The sequence below is a fragment of the Stegostoma tigrinum genome, chromosome 12 (assembly GCF_030684315.1).
Source record: "Stegostoma tigrinum isolate sSteTig4 chromosome 12, sSteTig4.hap1, whole genome shotgun sequence".
NCBI lineage: Eukaryota > Metazoa > Chordata > Chondrichthyes > Orectolobiformes > Stegostomatidae > Stegostoma > Stegostoma tigrinum.
This window is the reverse complement of record NC_081365.1, coordinates 32359483-32379130: the sequence shown is the minus strand read 5'-3', so window position 1 is coordinate 32379130 and position 19648 is coordinate 32359483. Positions and strand designations below refer to the sequence as shown.

General features: G+C 40.7%; 1 protein-coding gene across 1 annotated transcript in view; it reads right to left on the bottom strand.

Annotated features, from left to right (window-relative positions):
* The window catches only part of LOC125456890 (E3 ubiquitin-protein ligase DZIP3-like), a 110412-nt gene that overhangs the window by 77616 nt on the left and 13148 nt on the right, over positions 1 to 19648 (bottom strand). Inside the window, exons 2-6 of the mRNA XM_048540404.1 lie at positions 15374 to 15435; positions 13241 to 13384; positions 9230 to 9310; positions 3224 to 3348; positions 2651 to 2771 (exon numbers count right to left, since the gene is read on the bottom strand). Of these exons, the coding sequence (XP_048396361.1) occupies positions 2651 to 2771; positions 3224 to 3348; positions 9230 to 9310; positions 13241 to 13384; positions 15374 to 15412 (510 nt within the window). The 5' untranslated portion in view covers positions 15413 to 15435. The remainder of the gene's footprint in view (positions 1 to 2650; positions 2772 to 3223; positions 3349 to 9229; positions 9311 to 13240; positions 13385 to 15373; positions 15436 to 19648) is intronic.

Here is a 19648-nt window from a genome sequence, read left to right as displayed (position 1 = left end):
TTGACTTTTTTTTCCCCTTACAGTAAAAATAGTTAATTGTACTTTTAACTCAGGAGAGGAAATCGCTTCAGGCAAAAGAAATTAAACCTTAATTGTTAACAACTGGGAAGGGTGAACAGATGGAAGCCAGTTCATCCCTTCTCACATAGTCATAACAAATGCAACATTTGTCAATTTCAAATTCAGCACTGACTCACAAACCAGGTTATATACCATCCAAACTAATTTCACTGAAACTACCCAACAGCAAAAGTTGGTAGCGAGCATGGCTTTTGCATGGATGAGAAGATGCATACTTTCTGATTCTAAATCATTTTCCAGTCACAATTTTAGGTTATTAGGGGCATCACTATAAAATAAATCAAAGTGAAATTGGTTGAGCTGCCTTTCTGCACGGCTACAGCTGTGGATCACATGTAACAATGATATTTATAATGCTATAAACCAAAGGCAAAGTTTTGGGAGACGACTTCTAAATCGCCTCACCTCCACTATTACTAACTATGAATCTTTGCTGAACAATGATTCTTCAAATGGTAATTTTTGTTTGATAGAAATAGAGTTGCCTCAAAACAAAAAAAAAGCCATTACTATGGAAAATTTCATGATTAGGGATGATCTAAAAGCAATTTACAGCCAATAAAGTCCAGGTACAATCAACTGTAGAAAATGTGGTAGCTAGTGTATGCACAGCAAGCTCCAACAAAGAATAATGTGATAATACTTCATTGATATAGGGATAAATGCTGGATAGAACTCTGGAACTGGCAGTATGGTGTTAATAATAATATGACTAGATGTCAGATGCCCAGACTAGTGCTCTAGAAACATGTGTTCAAATCTTACTACAGCAACTGGAATAAGAAATCTAGTCTCGATAATAATGATCATAAAACTACTGAACTGTTATAAAAATCCTTCCAGCTCACTAATGCCCTTCTGAAAAAAGATTAAGGCAGATCTGCACTCCATCCACATTCAGTTGCAAACGCTGGTGGACAATTAAACAACTCAGCAGAGGAAAAGCCTCCGTGAACATTCCTATCTTCAATGATGGGGATAACTAGCACATCAATGCAAAAGACAGAACTGAGGCATCTGCAACCTTTTCACCTAAATGCTAAGCACCTCAGCATCTTCCTACAGTCTCAACCATCATAAATATCAAACTTCAGCCAATTTAATTCATCCACACAATAAAAAGAAGGAACTGAAAGCACTGGATACAGACTGGACAACATCTTGGCTGCTGTACTGAAGACTTTTGATCAAAAACTAACCACAACCAAGTTGTTTCACTATGGCTATAGCAGTTGTATCCACCCAACAATACAGAAAATCATCCAGGGATATCCTATGCAATCTGCCCAATTACCGTCCCATCAATCTACTCTCAACCTCAGTAAACAGATGGATGAACTCATTGATACCACTATCAAGCAGCACTTGCAGAGCAATACCCCGCATACCATCTCATTTGGAGTTCCATCAGGATCTCTTAGCTCCACACTTCATTATAATCTGAATCCAAACACTAAAGATAAACTGAACTGAAAAAGTGAGGTGAGAGTCACTACCCTTGACATCAAAGCAGTATTTCACAGTGTGGTAAAACTGAAGTCAATGGGAATCAAGGAGAACATTCTTCTTTGGTTAAAGTCATATGTCACACAAAGGTTTTGGTTGTTGTTGGAGGTCAATTATCTCAGCTCTAAAACCTTGCTGCAGATGTCCTAAGGGCAATTGCTTTGACCCAACCATTTTTAGATAAGTCATCATTGGCCTTCTCTCTAAAATGAATCTGGTGATAATGTTAACTCATGATTCAATGTTCCATAAAATTCATTATTGCTCAGTAACTATAACAATCTATGTCTATATGTAGAACACTCTAGACACATTCAGGTTTGGGTTGATAACAAACAAACAAAATTTGCCCAGCAATGAACATATCCAAGAAGACAGATTCTAACCCACATTCCCTCGGCATCCATCAATATGATCACCACTTAAGTCTCACCATCAACAGGCTGGGGGATTATCATCAATTAGAAAATAATTTTACTAGTCACCTAAGTACTGTGGCTACGAGTCAGAAGATTATATTTGTTGGAAGTACCTCAACTGCTGAAAGCCTACCTTTTATCCATGAGGATGTGATGGAATACTCTGCTCTTGCCTGGATGATTACAAATCCAACAGAAAGTTGACATCTTCCAGAACTAATCAGCATACTTGATCAGAACGCCACTCACCAATTTAAGCAATCACCTCCTCCGCAACCCAGACACTGTGGCTGTGGTGTGTACAAGATGCGCTACAGAAATATGCTAAGCCACCTTCAACCGTTCCTTCTAAACAAAATACTTCTCCTGTTCCTTCCAACCAAAATATTCCTACCAACTAAAACTATTGCAGTAGTTATAAAGGGAACACCACAATCTACATGTTCCCATCTAATTTGTACATCATCTGGACTCTGTCTTCTAGAGATGTCAAAATCCTGGAACTGCTTTCCTAACAGCACTGGCACATCATTTAGGAAAGACTGCTCAAAAGTTTTTCCCAAGGGAGATTATTGTTCAATTAAATGCTGACCTGGCCAGTGAAATGCATTCCACGAATGATTTTTGTTTTTAAAAACACTTACTACAAAATGTTTTGGTTCAATCTCTTCTGCTTTTAGCACCACATCAGTCCATTCTATAGTTGGAGGGTTATCCTGAAATTCTTGCTTTGAATTCTGAAACCATTTCATTGCGTCTTCAAATCTGCAAAATAAGTTTTGACTCTTAGATGACTAATAATAAGCTTAGAGAAATACCACATTTTTCCACATTACATTCAATTGCCAAGTTTTTGCCCACTCACTCAACATGTATGCACCCCTCTGAAGACTCTCTGTGTCACCCTCACTGACCAAAATGACTTTTTATGAAAATCATCAGCCCTGTTATCTTTATTTATTTAATTACAGTTTCTACCATTTTCACTGGGACTGATGTTAGGCTGATAGACCTATAGTTCCCCATTTTCAATTTTCTTATTTTCTGCAATAGCGTCATTACATTTATCATCTTCCAATCTACTGGGACCATTTCAGAGTCTATAGAATTTTGAAAATAACCAGCATTCAGATGATTGCAATGCTTGTTTCCAAATGCAGGTATATTCCTGTATGTGTTATTGCTTTAATACCCAACCTCCATATCAGATTCCTTACCTATTTTGCTTGAAGTATAAACAGCCAAGCGTGTGATACACGACATACACAAAACTTTGACATTCTGGGGTCTCCTTTGTCATTTTCTTAATTGCCATAATCTGTTTTTCAGCTTCAGATAGATCCTACAAACAGAAAAAAAAACTACAAAATGGCTACAAAGCATACGCAACTCAAAATTTTAAAGACCCCTGGTGAAAAATTGGATAATGCTGGTAAATGGGAGCAACTTAACTTTCCAGCACTTGCTCTAACAGAGGTGGGCAGCAGACATTTTTAATGCTGGGGTTAGGCATGGGCAGTGGTGTACAAGAGGTCCTCATGGGTCAACATTCAGATGAAATTGGTGGCCATTTCTTAGTGTCTGAGCTGTAATGACCCCAAATAGTTGATCAGCAATTAAAACCTCTTCATTTGACATATCCTACCACTTGCTTCAAGCATCTCTTGCTGCTCAATGTACCACATCTCCTCCACTCAGCCATCACCAGTCCCTGGCACTCAGGACCTACAATATCGATCATCGATATACTACACCTGGATGTGAGTTTGCTCGCTGAGCTGGAAGGTTAGTTTTCAGACGTTTCGTCACCATTCGAGGTAACATCATCAGTGAGCCTCCGACGAAGCGCTGGTGTTATGTCCCGCTTTCTATTTATGATAAATAGAAAGCGGGACATAACACCAGCGCTTTGTCGGAGGCTCACTGTATGATGTTACCTCGAATGGTGACGAAACGTCTGAAAACTAACCTTCCAGCTCAGCGAGCAAACTCACATCCAGAACCTCAACCCGAGCTACAAATCTTCTCAAAACTCGCTATATACTACACCGATCCCACATTTATTTTCCAATGCTGCCAACCTCACACCTACCTCTCACTGCCTCCACATGCTTCCCACAGTTTAGCTGTGGCATGCAAATAATCTAAACATAGTGCAGTTTAATCACTGAAATTCTTCCCTTTGTTTTGCAAAAAGAAAATTGGCACACAAAGGAGAGCGTGCAGTGCAGAACCCATAGAGAATACTTGCATTATTGTGGTGAGCTGGCTCTTCACATCATAAGACCTCTGACTGCATAGCCCACGATGTCTGATTTTGCTGAGAACCTTATTGGTACACAAAGAATAAAGAACCGTACAGCAAAGGAACAGGCCCTTCAGTCCACCAAGCCTGTGCTGACACATTTAGCCTTTCTAAACTAAAAGCCTTTTGCCTCTACACAGCCCATATCCCTCTCTTCCCTGCATATTCATGTTTCTGTCAAGTTGCTTCTTAAACATTGCTATTGTATCTGCTTCTACCAGCTCCTCTAGCAGTGCATTCCAGGCATTTACCACCATCTATGTAGGAAACCTTGCCTCTCACATCTCCATTAAACTTCCACCTTTTACTATCTCCCCAGTAACTGACATTTTTACTCTTGGGGGAAAAAAACCTTTGACAATTCGCTCTATCCTTGCCTCTCACAACTTTGTAAACATCTATCAGGTCACCGCTCCCCCCCCCCCCCCCCCCCCCCCGGCCCCAACCACTAATGTACAAGTAAAAGCAAACCATGTTTGTCTAATCTCTCACAGCTAGTATCCTCCAAACCATGGGGCATCCTAGTAATCCTTTTCTGTACTCTCTCCAACGCTTCCACATCATTCTGCTAGTGACAGCCCAGTGGCATTATCGCAAATCTGTTAATCCCGAGACCCATATAAGTGTTCCAGGGAGGATTCTGAATGATGTCATGGCAGATGGTGGAATTTGGATTCAACGAAAACCATCTGGAATTACGAGTCTGATAATGACCATGAAAACAATGTTGATTGTCAGCTAAAACCTTAAAATGGCCACCAAAGTGGACAGGGTTGTTAAGAAAGCATATGGTGTTTTGGCTTTCATTAGCAGGGGGATTGAGTTTAAGAGTCGTGAGATCTTGTTGCAGCTCTATAAAACTTTGGTTAGACCGCACTTGGAATACTGCGTCCAGTTCTGGTTGCCCTATTATAGGAAAGATGTGGATGCTTTGGAGAGGGTTCAGAGGAGGTTTACCAGGATGCTGCCTGGACTGGAGGGCTTATCTTATGAAGAGCGGTTGACTGAGCTTGGACTTTTTTCATTGGAGAAAAGGAGGAGGAGAGGGGACCTAATTGAGGTATATAAAATAATGAGAGGCATAGATAGAGGTGATAGCCAGAGACTATTTTCCAGGGCAGAAATGGCTAACACGAGGGGTCATGGTTTTAAGCTGGTTGAAGGAAAGTATAGAGGGGATGTCAGAGGCGGGTTCTTTACACAGAGAGTTGTGAGAGCATGGAATGTGTTGCCAGCAGCAGTTGTGGAAGCAAGGTCATTGGGGACATTTAAGAGACTGCTGTACATGCATATGGTCACAGAAATTTGAGGGTGCATACATAAGGATCAATGGTCGGCACAACATTGTGGGCTGAAGGGCCTGTTCTGTGCTGTACTGTTCTATGTTCTATGTTCTATGTTCTATGTTCTAAAACCTATCTGGGGTTCACAAATATCCTTTAGGGAAGCAAACTACAGTACTTATCTCAGAGATAGTAGGAACTGCTGATGCTAGAGTCTGAGATAACAAGATGTGGAGATGGATGAACACAGTAGGCCTCGCAGCATCAGGGGAGCAGGAAATCTGACATTTTGGGTCTGGACCCTTCTTCAGAAATGGGGGAGGGGAAGGGGGCTCTGAAATAAAGAGACTGAGAGAAGGGAGGCAGTGATAGAAGTCGGGTAGGGGAGCAGATAGTCGGGGAGAAGACGGACAGGTCAAGGAGGCGGGGATGAAGTTGGGATGGGGGTTGGTCAGTGAGGAGGGAGGGGCAGGTAGGTGGAAGGGAAGACAGACAGGTCAAGGAGGCAGGGATAAGGGACGGGGGAGCCGGTCTTCGGATGAGGTCAGGGGTGGGCGATTTTGAGGTTTGTGAAATCCACATTGAGACAACTGGATTGTAGGGCTCCAAGGCAGAATATGAGGTGCTGTTCCTCCAGTTTTCGGGTGACATTGTTGTGACACTGGAGGAGGCCCAGGATAGACATGTCGTCCAGGGACTGGGAGGGGGAGGTGAAGTGGATCGCGACTCGTGACTGGGAGGTGTTGTCGTTTGTCGCAAGCCGAGCGTAGGTGTTCCTCATTGTGGTCTCCGAGCCTCCACTGGAATTGAGAGAGAGAGGGGGAGGCAGTGATAGAAGGTGGATAGTGGAGCAGATAGATGGAGAGAAGATGGACATTTCCACTTCTGAAAGAGAAGTTCTAATGCACCCTAGATAGCGTGTCAAGATGGGTTGGGATGAGCTTGTACTTGTTGCAGCTTGGAAGAATGACAGGATAGCTTACAGAAACATGTATGATTATTGGGGGCATGACAAGGTAGATGTAGAGAAATTATTTCTCTTGTCAGGATGCCTAGGACCACAGAGCAATACCTCAGAGTAATGGATTGTTCGGTTAAACAGAGATAAAGAGGTATTTTTTCTCGCAGAGTGTAGTTGATCTGTGGAATTCCTTATCTGCAGAGGGCTTTCAAGTTTTGATTGGTAAGTATAGTCAAGGATGAGGTAGTTACGTTTTTAATCAGTAAGGGAACAGGGGTTATAGAGCAAAAGGCAGAGTGAAATTGAGGATTATCAGATCAGTCATGATCCCACTGACTGGTGGAGCAGACTCAATAGGATTAACAGACCATTTCTGCCTCTACATTTTATGGTGTTATAGAGGGTGGTATGCCTGAACTCTGGAACATTTGAGGAGCAGTCTGCTTTGCTTGGCAGGATTCGTACAGATGAGATTGGATATGCCCAGCCAGTTTATAAGCATCTGCTCACATTTGCACATCAAGCACCAAGATTTTAATGCGAACATTGGTAAGGATCAAACACATCCAGGCTTTTCTCTGTGGCACCTGAATCACAATCATAGACCAGTGAAATAATGAACAGCCTGATTTTGTAGCATCTTTTCCAGTCCCAGCCAGCACAACTCTGAAGAACTGCAACTGCTACTCTTAAAGGAAGTACCATCAAGGCATTCAAACTCGCCCTCCATCAAAATAAAACCTTTCAGCTCGGTCAGAAATCATACCACACCAGGGTTTAGTCGAACAGGTTTATTTGACTGCAAAAGCTCATGTTTTCAAATAAAAACCTGTCGGTCTATAACCTGACGTTGTGTGATTTCTGACCCTGTCCACCCCAGTCCAACACAGGCACCTCCACATCATTTCACCTCGGTGATTAACTATGTGCAGTAGACAGAGGGCAGGGGTCACATTCTGGTGGGTAAAGAGGTGGTAGAAGTGGCCAAGGTCTCTAACATTTGTCGGCCTAATAGGAGGATAGGACCTTGCTGAGCCTACTACACATGATGAATCTCTGGGTTTTCTGACAGAGATGCAGAGGAAGTGGTGGAAGGTCTGGCAGAATCATAGAGTCATACAGCACGGAAACAGGCTTTCAGTCCAACTCATCCGCACCGACCAGACATCCCAGGTGCCAGGTAGTAGGAAGTGAAAGATGTAAGTACGAAGTTACTCTGAATGCATTACTGTGAGTCTTTTGTAAAATACTTCCATGAAAATAAATGCCCCGCAGTGTTCTATATTCTTGTCATCTCATGCAATCCATTTATGCCTCCTACAGTTTTGTCAAATCAATGCTCACAGACACATCAGGTGCAGCATTGCGAACAACACCGGTGCTCTTGTGCACAGCTTGCAGCAAACTCTCTGGGAAGTGGGAATATAAGCTACAAGGTTGGGTTGTGTGAGTCAGTCAACATGTGCGGCTCCTGCACATCTCTAATAACTGAGTCAACATATTACATGCTTGGCAAACATGTAAAGCCATAGAACTCAATCCTGATGCTCTGGCCTTCAAACTCAACAGACTTTATTGGTGCGAAGGGAACAAAGAACTGTACAAGGCATGGCAAACAGAGCAACATAAGGTTTCCCATGAAAAAACAAATATTTCCTTGAAGCAGTAGACATAACTGGCTATTAGTTCCACATGTCCACAGATTTTCACGAAAAGTTATTGATTCTCAAATTTAGCCTCTACCAGGTTCTCTGGGTCTTTCAGCTGCATTTTATTGCTGCTCTGGCAAGCTTAGCATCCTCAGTACTGGTGTTCATTCCCTCAGCTTCTAAGTCAGCTTAACCTTCCTCCTCGTCAGAGGAGACAATTGGCTGCTCCATCTCCTTCTCATCAATGCTCTTAACTTATTGTTGAGTTAGGATGCGCAATACCCAGCAAACAATCATTATTCTGGAGACCTGGCTAGCACTGTAGTGCCCCTCCTGAGCAGTCCACACAATAGAAGCACATCTTCAGATTTTCTGTTCAGTAGTAGCCCACATACGTGTTGCATTGTGGTGCTGTTTACCATCAGTCTAAAAGTTTTTATTGAATCATAAAATTCATATAGTGTGGAACTAGGCCAATTCGCCCATCAAATTAACACCGACCTGCTGAAAACCATCTGACTCAGACACACACCCCTGCCCTATCCCTGTAGCCATGCATTTCCAATGGCTAATCCATCTAGCCTACACATTCCTGGACACTATAGGCAATTTAGAATGGCCAATCCACCTAACGTGTGTATTTTTGAATTGTGGGCAGAAATTGGAGCACCTGCAGGAAATCCGTACTCAAGGAGAGCTTGCATACTCCACACAGGGGCCGGAGGGTAGAATCAAACCTGGGTCCCTGGTGCTGTGAGACAGCAGCGCTAACCACTGTGACACCGTGCCATCCCAGTGTTTTACACTAGAATCATTACTCAAGTTTTCTAAAGTACACCTTGTCACCCATGACCTAGTCCTGGAGATGATGCTGGAGGTGCAAACATTCAAAGAATTTGGGAGATCTGCAGAATGTACGTGTATGTCAGGTTCCCCATATGGAGGCTGCACATACACAGAATGTACCAAAGTCATAACTGTTTCAAACAAATTTTTAAAATACAAATGGGAAGAAGAAAACAAACCTGTGCTTGGCCTCTAGAACAAAGAGCCATAACAAAGTAGTGTAATAGAAACAGATACTGCACTTCACTCAGCTGGCGTACCTAAAAGCAAGAAACACAGAAAAACAGGATTAAATCTCTAGAAGGACTGCTATTCTATGAGCTTCCACAAAAACTAAATATTTATGTAGTACGTTATACAACTGCTGGATACTCACAGTTTTACAGCCAATAAAATATTTTCTAGGTATATTTACAATTGTATTGTTAAAAACTCTGCAAACCATTTGTGCAAAGCAAGTTCTGACATGCAACAATGGGATATTGACCAATTAATCCTCTAGGGATAAATGTTGGACTAGAAACATGGGGAAAAAATCCTCTATCCTTGTGCTAAAACTTCCAGATGATCTTTACAATCCACCTGTGAGGGTACCCAGGGTCTCAGTCATGTCCAAGATACAGCATCTCTGAAAATATAGAACTCCCTCAGAACATATCTATAGCGTCAACCTATGTGCTAAAGTTTCTGTATTGAGATATGAACCCAGTCTTCTGATTATAATGAAAAAGAGGGTAAAGACTGAGACACAGCTATCAAACTCCTACTATTATTAGTTTCATGGAAAAAAAAAGTACCTCAAAAATTTCTGAAGGGTCTAGCGTTCCTGCTCCTCTGATGCTGCTTGGCCTGCTGTGTTCATCCAGCTCAACACCTTGTTATCTCAAGAAGAACAAATTTTCCTCCAGTACTCAGTATTCTTGAGTAACTGCAAACCTGGATGTTCTCTTAGTAACAACTATCAATGCAGGTGGTGTGCAAACCTGGAAGCTATTTGATCAATGTTGGTATTATCTCACCTTCACCCAATGTTTAAGTACTCTTTCAGCACATGTGATTAGTAGAAAGAATTTGAATTTGTTTTTCTTCCCTCTCTACTGCTAGTTAAACAGTATTGTCTTCAACTGAAGCATTCTACTTGCCGTGTATGAAAGAAGGATGAACCCTAGCATATTCCTGTTATGTATGGTTCTTGTCCCCATATGGTGCATCACCAAATTTAGGTAATTTGCTTTTTGGACCAAGGGGTTGTCATGTAACGAAGCAGGGGAAAAGGATGCACTCTGGAATAGCATACACAAGGTCAGAGTTGCTGCTCATGTTTATAAATATTCCTGTTCCTGTTGGCAAAAGTAATTTGACAAAAGATTTTATTAAACTCCATAGATTGTTACATATTCACAATACTTACATACTGAGTATTGATGTTAAAGCAATGTATGCACATTGATGTTAAAGAATATATTTAGAACAAATAATAATCACTGACATAACACTTTCCAACTGACTTAAAAGCCAATTGTACATGAGAAAATGGAGGTGGAAATAGAAACAAAATGGCTGACCTAGGATGTCAACTGTCCTACCTCCAAGCCCTCCTCCTCAGCTATTTACACAAGGCTAGGGGAAAGAGCAGGCTCCGGAAGTAACCTGCTCCAGTGAACTGGAGGTATGATTTCTAATATTCGTGGAGGTAGCTTGACTTTAGCAACTAATCGGGTTTTACACCAGCTGTCTGTCTGGAGGCATGAAAAATAGATTCAGGCAGCAAGAGTTGTGCAACCTTTACACTTCATTATTAATTGCTTTAGGACAGGTTCTGCATTCAATAAGGGGAGTTACGTCAATGCTGTGATTGGAGGATGAAACTACCCTTTGCCTGATTATTATTTCTGTCAACTGGAAACTGGCAAATAAAGATTAATATTCTAAGTATAATCATTCTTCAATATTTGAAATTCAACAAATGGATGGAAGGACAGAGTCCATTTTATATTATTAAAAGGGTAGCCCAGTATAATATCGAAGTGAAAATATTTAATCTTTTCTCATTTCATCCACATGTTCAATCTTGACACCTGCAAGATTGTTGTTCTTAAGTCTGTTTGTTTTCTAAGGGGTTTTAGGGGCTCTCTACTGTATTCCGACTGACTAATCAGTTTACAAGTGCTGAAGATTGTTTATAGAGCGGGTTTGATGAGTTTGTTCACTGAAAGATTTTAATGGGCTATTCATCTGTTTCCTTTTATTATAATATGGCTTGATCGTTCAAGGAGCAGATCATTTGTAAGGGGATGAGGGAGCGGGTTGAGAGCAAAGATGATAAAGGGGTATTTAAAGCCAGGAGACAGTTCAACTATACATTAGATACCAAAACCAGGTCAAGACATTTTGGAAATGGAGGCAGGCCTTTAGTGTAACCTGGCCTTTAAATCTGCCTCCATTTCTGCTTTAGGCCTAAAGCTTAGAAGATCCAAGCTTGCCAGCAGCTTTTAGACACAGGAAAGTCCCATCTCTCCATTTCTAAAAATCTAGTCAAAAGTTCTAAAATTCTAAAGTTTTGCCCCAGTTATGTATTTAGCATGTAAAGAGTGGAGCAGGGGAAATCTCATTTCTGCAAAGATTACAGTTCCTTTTGTAAGAAGTTCCTTTGCTTGACTTTTTTTTAATAGGCCTGACTCTATCGAATCATAGAATTCCTATTGGGCATAAGTAGGCCATTTGGCCCATCAAATCTACACAGACCTGCGAAGAACATCCCATCTACCCTATCGCTGTAACCTTACATTTCCATGGCTAACCCACCCAGCCTGCACATTCCTGCATGCTTTGGGCAATTAAGCATGGCACTCCATCTAATGTACATATCTTTGGACTGTGGGAAGAAATTGGAGCACCTGGAGGAAACCCACGCAGACACACACAGCATGTGGAAATTCTACTCAGACAGTTACCCAAGGGGGGAACTGAACTTGGGTTCTTGGCGCTGTGAGGCAGCAGTGTGCAGGGGGTTTTCCTATAACACATGTTCCAGCAATGCGAATTGGCTATAACATGATTGACAAATAGGGGAACGATTCCATCGAGTAAGGATTGTATGTCATAAACCTCAAATATAACATCATACAGAGAACAACTGGCTTATTAAGAAAATATGTGAAGTCTTAGTTTGAAGAGTTTATGCTAAACACATTGAATGCGTCAGCATTATTTAAAAATGGAGCTCATTTAAATATAAGAGCGAGCTCCAATGCTAAAATATTGGTATACGTAAAAAAAATGAAATATAGTTTACAATAATAAGTGCTTTTAAAACATGCACCTTTGTCTGAAGTATTTTTTTCCAAGATTTTGTTACATATTTAACATGTAAGAATTTTTAAACTTGCTAATGTAAATCATTGATATCAAAAGTTGTCTGCTACAACCTGGTCTTTTCTAGCACTGTTTTGAATACAATGTTACTCAGGATTACAATGCATTTTAATCCTACAATTAACTTCAATACCAATGGGCTATACAGGAAAGAATGGTCAGATTCCCCTTCTTCACTAATCCGATAATCTATCCAGAAGTCTGTGCAGATGAACTGGAAGAGGGAATTTTACTAAAAATTGCCGACGTCTCAATTTTGGGTGAATTTCACCGAGGGTTGCTGGGTAGGAGCTCTATTTCACACAATTTTACACTGTTTACCTCTTTTGGATCGTGCTCGCACTATCATGCGGTATTAACCATTGCTGGGATTTCCAGTGGCCAAACTCTATTTAAAGCCCAGCTGTCACTTTATTGCAGATACAAGGTCAGATTCATAAATGTATTGCTTCTTTGCAGCATTACCTGTCTAATAAACTGTCTTTATAATTGCAGCGATAAAAATGAAGCTACATAGGTGAGGAAGAATTTTGGAAAATACATTTGTTATATATCCTTTGTGCTCCTAACCCTGCTTTTCCCATAGGCCCAGTTATTTATACAGCACAATTTTATATAACATCATGTTGCGTTGGGACACGAATATCGCATAATAGCAGGTTCAAAAAACATTACTATGACAAAGCAGCATATTTTGATTATCAACAACAAAACTCTCACATTCATTTCATTACACATGATTAATTTTTTGTCTGCTGTGCAGGACATACAAAGTAAAATCCCAGCAATTTTTTTTGTAGTAGATCAATACTCACCAGATCGTTTATCAGAGCAGTTGAGAGAAATATTTGAAATTGTTTAATCTTTTCATCCGTATTCATTGATTGGACAATGCCAAGCTTCTTGATTATGTCTAATGAATCATTTCTGGATGGTTCTTGAACATAGTCACTCTTCATCTAACAGGATGAATCATGTCAGAATGAATAAATTCGCTTCCTTATTTAAGAACAGGTTTTAAATATTTTGAATGCAAAAATGTCTTTCAAATCAATAGATATTTTATGAATTAATGTAGATTGCATAAAAAATAATAATACAGGCATACAACAAACTGGAAACTACTAAACTGTGGACTCTAGTACAACAGTAGCTTGGAATTAAATAACACTTTTAAGTTAGTAAAACAGCCCATGGCACACCACAGAAGCAGAATCAGATAAAAAACAACTGATACTGCTAAAAATTAGAAAATAATACTGTGGGAGTCTGAAAATATGATCAAAATAATGGATTTTTGGGAACGTCTTTGAAGAAGGGAAGGAACAGACTAGGCAGAGAGGAAATTCCACAAAGTACAGTGTCAAATGATGAAGGTCCAACCATCAAGTGTGGAAAAGTGGACATGCACAAGAGACCAGAGTTGGAAGGACAGAGAATTCTTGGAAAGCCTATAGACCCAAAGCTAGTTTCTGAGGTAGGGCACATTGCCATGAAAAATGCACTTCCATTCCGTGTGGATGGGAATTTTAAAATGCACACGGAATGGAAGTGCATCTCAAGCATGAGTAAATGGTATCACAGTATTTGGACAGGTTTGGGTGAGTTGAAATTTTGAAGTGGTTTGGGGGTTAGAAGTCTACCAGTGCCAGTACAGAACTGACTTACTCAGATCAGGATGTCATAGAGGTTTAGATTAGATTCCCTACAGTGTGGAAACAGACCCTTCGGCCCAATGAGTCCACACTGCCCCTTGGAGTATCCCATGCAGACCTGTCCGCCTATAACCCACACACCCCTGAACACTACAGGCAATTTAGCACGGCCGGTCCACCTAGCCTGCACATCTTTGGACTGTGGGAGGAAACCAGAGCACCCGGAGGAAACCCACGCAGACACGGGGAGAATGTGCAAACTCCGCACAGTTACCTGAGGCTGGAATCAAACCCGGATCCCTGGCGCTGTGAGGCTGCAGTGCTAACCACTGAGCCACCGTGCTGTCATTTTAGTTTAGTTGAGGGTTTATAATAAACTTCAAGGAAACAGAAAGGCAACAACATGTAGTTACTAAAAACAAATTTTGTGATGGAGTGGAGGAATAGTCAGTAACTCAGCAAACGCAACAGGACTTATGAAGAAAAGATAAACACTGGTGTACAGTTCCTTGAAAGTGGAGTTACTGGTGGACAGGGTGTTGAAGGCAGCATTCGGCATGTTTGCCTTCATTGGTCAGAGTACCAAGAACAGGAATTAGGAGTTTATGTCGTGGCTGCACAGAAGATTGGTAAGGCCACTTTTAGGATACTGTGTGCAATTCTGATCGTCCTTTTTATAGGAAAGACAATGTTAAACTTGGGAAGGTGTAGTAAATATCTGGAAGCTTGTTACTGGATATGGAGAATTCGCATTATAGGGAGAGGCTGTAATGGCTGGGGCTTTTTTCCCCTGCAGTGTCAGAGCCTGAGGGGTGACTTTATAGAGATTTATACAATCATGAGGGGCACGGTTAGAGTGAATAGCAAAGGTCTTTACCCCAGGCTAGGGGTGTCCAAAACTAGAAAGCATGGGTTTGAGGTGAGAAGGCAAGTATTTCAAAAGGACCTGAGGGGTAACTTTATCACGCAGAGTGTGGCACCTGTATGGAATGAGCTGCCAGAGTAAGTGGCAGAAGTGGATACAATTAGAACACTTAAAAGGCACCTGAATGATATATGAATAGGAAAGATTCAGAGGGATATGGACCAAATGCAAATAGGTGGGGCCAGTTTAGAAACATGGTCAGCATGGGCTAATTGGACTGAAGGGTCTGTTTCCATGCTATATGGTCCTATGACTCTAGAACTTGTCATTTCTTTTCACAGTTTTGACTGATCTGCTGTGCAATTTTCCATGTTATTTCACTTTTAATGTACACACTCTGATAGTGGAAAATGGGAAATATAACCTACCTCTAAGCAAGTTACTTGTTCTTCAGCCTCTGGACCCATCTTAACGCAGTCTTCTTTTTGATCTGTCATTGCATTAAAAATTAATGCAGAGAAACAGCTCAATGAAAATCTACTTCTGTTATGCTGGTATAAAAGTTTTACAAATAACATGTGTGGGGAATTTCTAGAGTAAGATGCTAACTTCCCCCAAATTTTTACTCCTCCACATAAAACTTTGATTTGGCACATATCCTATTAAAGTCTTTATTAATTCCCAATGCAAGCAAATATATTTGAATTTTTATATTTGATATATCAAATTTACACAGTTAATCGTTAATCTGTTCAGGGGTAAATCAGTTACCCTGCAGGAATGGCTAGGATCTCCTCAGTGTTTTCTTCTGTAGGAAACATGTGGTACCTTAAGAACCATGACCCTCTAATAGCACAGTTATGTGGGTATTCTTCATGTGTGAGACCATGTCATGTGTTGCTATGTGGTCTATCACAATTATTGTCTAACTCAATGCCCACAGGAAAACTGCTTAGTTGACCTCACCATTTGTGTAACCCGAATCTGAAATCTTTCCAATTTACATGGCACAGAGCATATGCAAACCCTGCCTTCATGGAAGCTAATTTTAATTGATTCCAATTAAATCATTCAGTTATAAGCTTATAACACAAATTTTAATTGTATAACAAAACCAAATTAATTCCATGGAAAGGGACAATGTGAAACAGATTCTAAATTTACTGTCATATAACCTGTTGGTTCAGTTACATGAAGTACCTGGAAAAAGTGACAAGCTGAGTTGGCACGTGCAAATGTACATCACAATAGACTACCTAACCTCATTATCTAGTTATGCCTTCTATATCCAAGATCCATCTGACACTAAGTAACATATAATGTACAATCCCACTAAAATAATCAAAAGCAAATTGAAAATTTCACAAAATGCTGCTATCATTTAGATGAATCTGGTTCCAAAATTATTATCCAGTATTGGAACTGATAACCGAGTGAATGGTATAACTATAAATGAGTTAATTATCAACACTCTCCAGAATGTACCATTTTTTATTGCTTACCCTTTATATTTTAATTCGTAAATCAATAGGTATGAGTTTAATGTAGTAATAGATCTGAAAAATGTCTACTTAATATCAAATAAGCGTGGCCCACTGGATACAAGCATTATGACTATCTGGCGAAGCCATTTTCTGAAACAGATGAACAAAGAATGAATCCTCAACTAAAGCTGAAAACTGTTTATCCGGAATATATGCTGAAGTTATCCCAATGTTTCGCAAAGTAAGAAATCCGGTACAACATTAGTTCATTGCAGAAGGCTTATGAAGCAAACAGTCAGGCTAGACAAACAGAGAAGAGTTGTCCAAGGTAAGACAAGTCACATTTGGGGCTGTGGAACCAAATCCCTTGAAAACAATGTTCAGACTGGATTGCAACATTATCTCAGCCTCTTTAATCTGGCCGTGTTGATACTCTAAAAACAATCAGAGGGTCTCTTTGGAATAAATAAGGTAGTTAAAAGCCAATTAGAAGTTGTTTGGCTTTCGTTATTACTTGATGTACCTGCATAATAACCTTTTGCAATTTATGCACTTCGAAACCCAGGTCCCTCTACATCTAAGATAACAAAGTGCGGAGCTGGATGAACACAGCAGGCCAAGCAGCATCTGGGTCTAGGCCCAAAACGTCAGTTTTGTGCTCCTAAGATGCTGCTTGGCTTGCTGTGTTCATCCACCTCCACACTTTGCTATCTCAGACTCTCCAGCATCTGCAGTTCCCATTATCTCTCCCTCTACATCTATGAGCTCTGAAATTTCTTACTGTTTAGATAACATACTCCAAGTTTTGAGAAGATTTGTAGCTCAGGTTGAGGATCTGGATGCGAGTTTGCTCGCTGGGCTGGAAGGTTAGTTTTCAGACGTTTCGTCACCATTCTAGGTAACATCATCAGTGAGCCTCCGATGAAGCGCTGGTGTTATGTCTCGCTTTCTATTTCATTTTAATAGAAAGCGGGACACAACACCAGTGCTTCATCGGAGGCTCACTAATGATGTTACCTAGAATGGTGACGAAACGTCTGAAAACTAACCTTCCAGCCCAGCGAGCAAACTCACATCCATAACATACTTCTTTTAAACTCTCCATTTTCCAGATTATTGCCAACTCACTTAACCTATGTTTCTTTGTAGCTTCCTTATATCCTTTTCATGACTTACTTCCTTAACTCTCTTTGTGTCATCGCAAATTTAGCAACCACTTGTTTTGTTCCTTCAGTCTAGTTATTTAAGTGAACTGTTAATTCCTCTGGCACATAACTCATTTCATCTTTTCAGTTACTAATTGACTCATTTAGGTCTTCTGTTCTTGCCAGCCAGCCAGCATATTACCACCTACATCATGAACTCATTCTCCTCAATAACGTTATTAAGTGTTTTTTTGAAATCTAAGAACAGTACATCCAGCGGTTTTCCTTTAACCAGGGATATTTCTTCAGAGAACACCAATAAATTGGTTAAACATGATACCCCTTTTGCAAAGTGATGTTGATGCTGCCTGATGACCTTAAAACTTTCCAAATGCCTTACTATGACATTTTTATTCATAGCTTCCCTATAAAAGATGTTAAGCTAAGTAACTTGCGAAAGTCATTGACAGGAGTACACAGTGAAAAGTGCTTCTTCCGTGAAATAAGGCTGTGATTAGTCTTTAGTATGTCTTGAGATCAGTTCATGCAGTTCCCCTAACAACATTTGACGAAGAACAAGAGCAGAAACAACACTATCACCAAAAGAACGACCTACCATTATATCATATCATAGAATCCATACAGTGTGGAAACAGGCCTTTCGGCCCAACAAGTCACCAGTGACCCTCGGTACATCTCACCCAGACCCATCCCCTCACAACCCACCTAATCTACACATCTCTGGACATTATGGCCAATCCACATAGCCTGCACATCTTTGGACTGTGGGAGAAAACCGGAGCACCTGGAGGAAACCTACACAGACTCTGGGAGGATCAACTACAAAGTCCGCCTCCTCCACAGTTGCACGCATCACCAGAAGTTAAATGGAATGGACACCACAATCCAGCTGAAGGAGGTGAAACCAACTATGTACTGGCAACTCTTTGTACATGTCTGAGCATCAGAACTTCAGAAGGTTCAGGTTCTCATTGCAGGTTGCTAATGACATGTGCAGTCTCCTAGAACAAAACCATCTTTTCAGTAGGAAGGTGGACATGTAATGTGTGATTAAATCTTTTGCTGTGTAACTGCACAAGCAAACAATATGAATGAAAAATATCTGAATATTGTAACATTCCAGGAACAGTGAGTCCCAATGGTTGCTACATTTAATCCTGCCTCGGAACAAAGGCAGGACTTGTCTTCAGGTTTTCAACAGATCACTCAAAAACAGTCCAGTCATGGGTTAGAGGCCAAGAAGTTAGTGATATAATTGGGGAGGGAGTGAGTGGGAGAGAATGAGAGACAGAGAGATCAAATAAATATCTTACATGCAGGAAGATGTCCCAGGTTCTGTGTGATAGCTGTGTAGTTGGGACTTAGGAAAGGGCTAAGATCCAGTAGCTAAGAATTAGAGCTAGGTCTCAGAAATATTGGGTGTGTGTGATGGTTTGAAGAAGGCTGTCAGCCATTTATAGTTTCATCCAACAAACAGTCAGTTTTTGAAGCCCACAAGCAGTATCTAATTGCTACATGTAAAGAGTTGAGAACTGCAGGGCAGTACCAGCTGAATGAAGCTAGCTGTCTTTGTACAAGGTAAAGTTATGTCTGTCTGTGAGTAGGTGCTGGAGTGCAATTTCTAAAATCCAGAAAAGCACAGTTCCTATTGGGAGTATGAAATACCAGGACACAAGCAGTCATTCAGGCAGTATATGGCTGAGCATCTTTTGAGGGAATTCCAAAGCTAAGATTTTAACAGGGAAGAATTAGAATTTCTTGTAAAGATCTGACGACCCACAGAGTCATCAAAACATGCATCAGAGTAGACTTCTGAGAAATCTGTGGGTTCAGTCTGGACCATATCTGCTATTTGATGTGCTCTGTAGGGTGCTCAACCTCATTTACCAAGGTTAATTCTGGACACCAGCCATAGCATCACACAGAAACAGACCCTTCAGTACAACCAGGCCATACCTAACATAATCCCAAACTAAACTCGTCCCATCTGCCTGCTCTTGGCCCATATCCTTCCAAACCTTTTCTATCCACATACTTATCCAAATATCTTTTA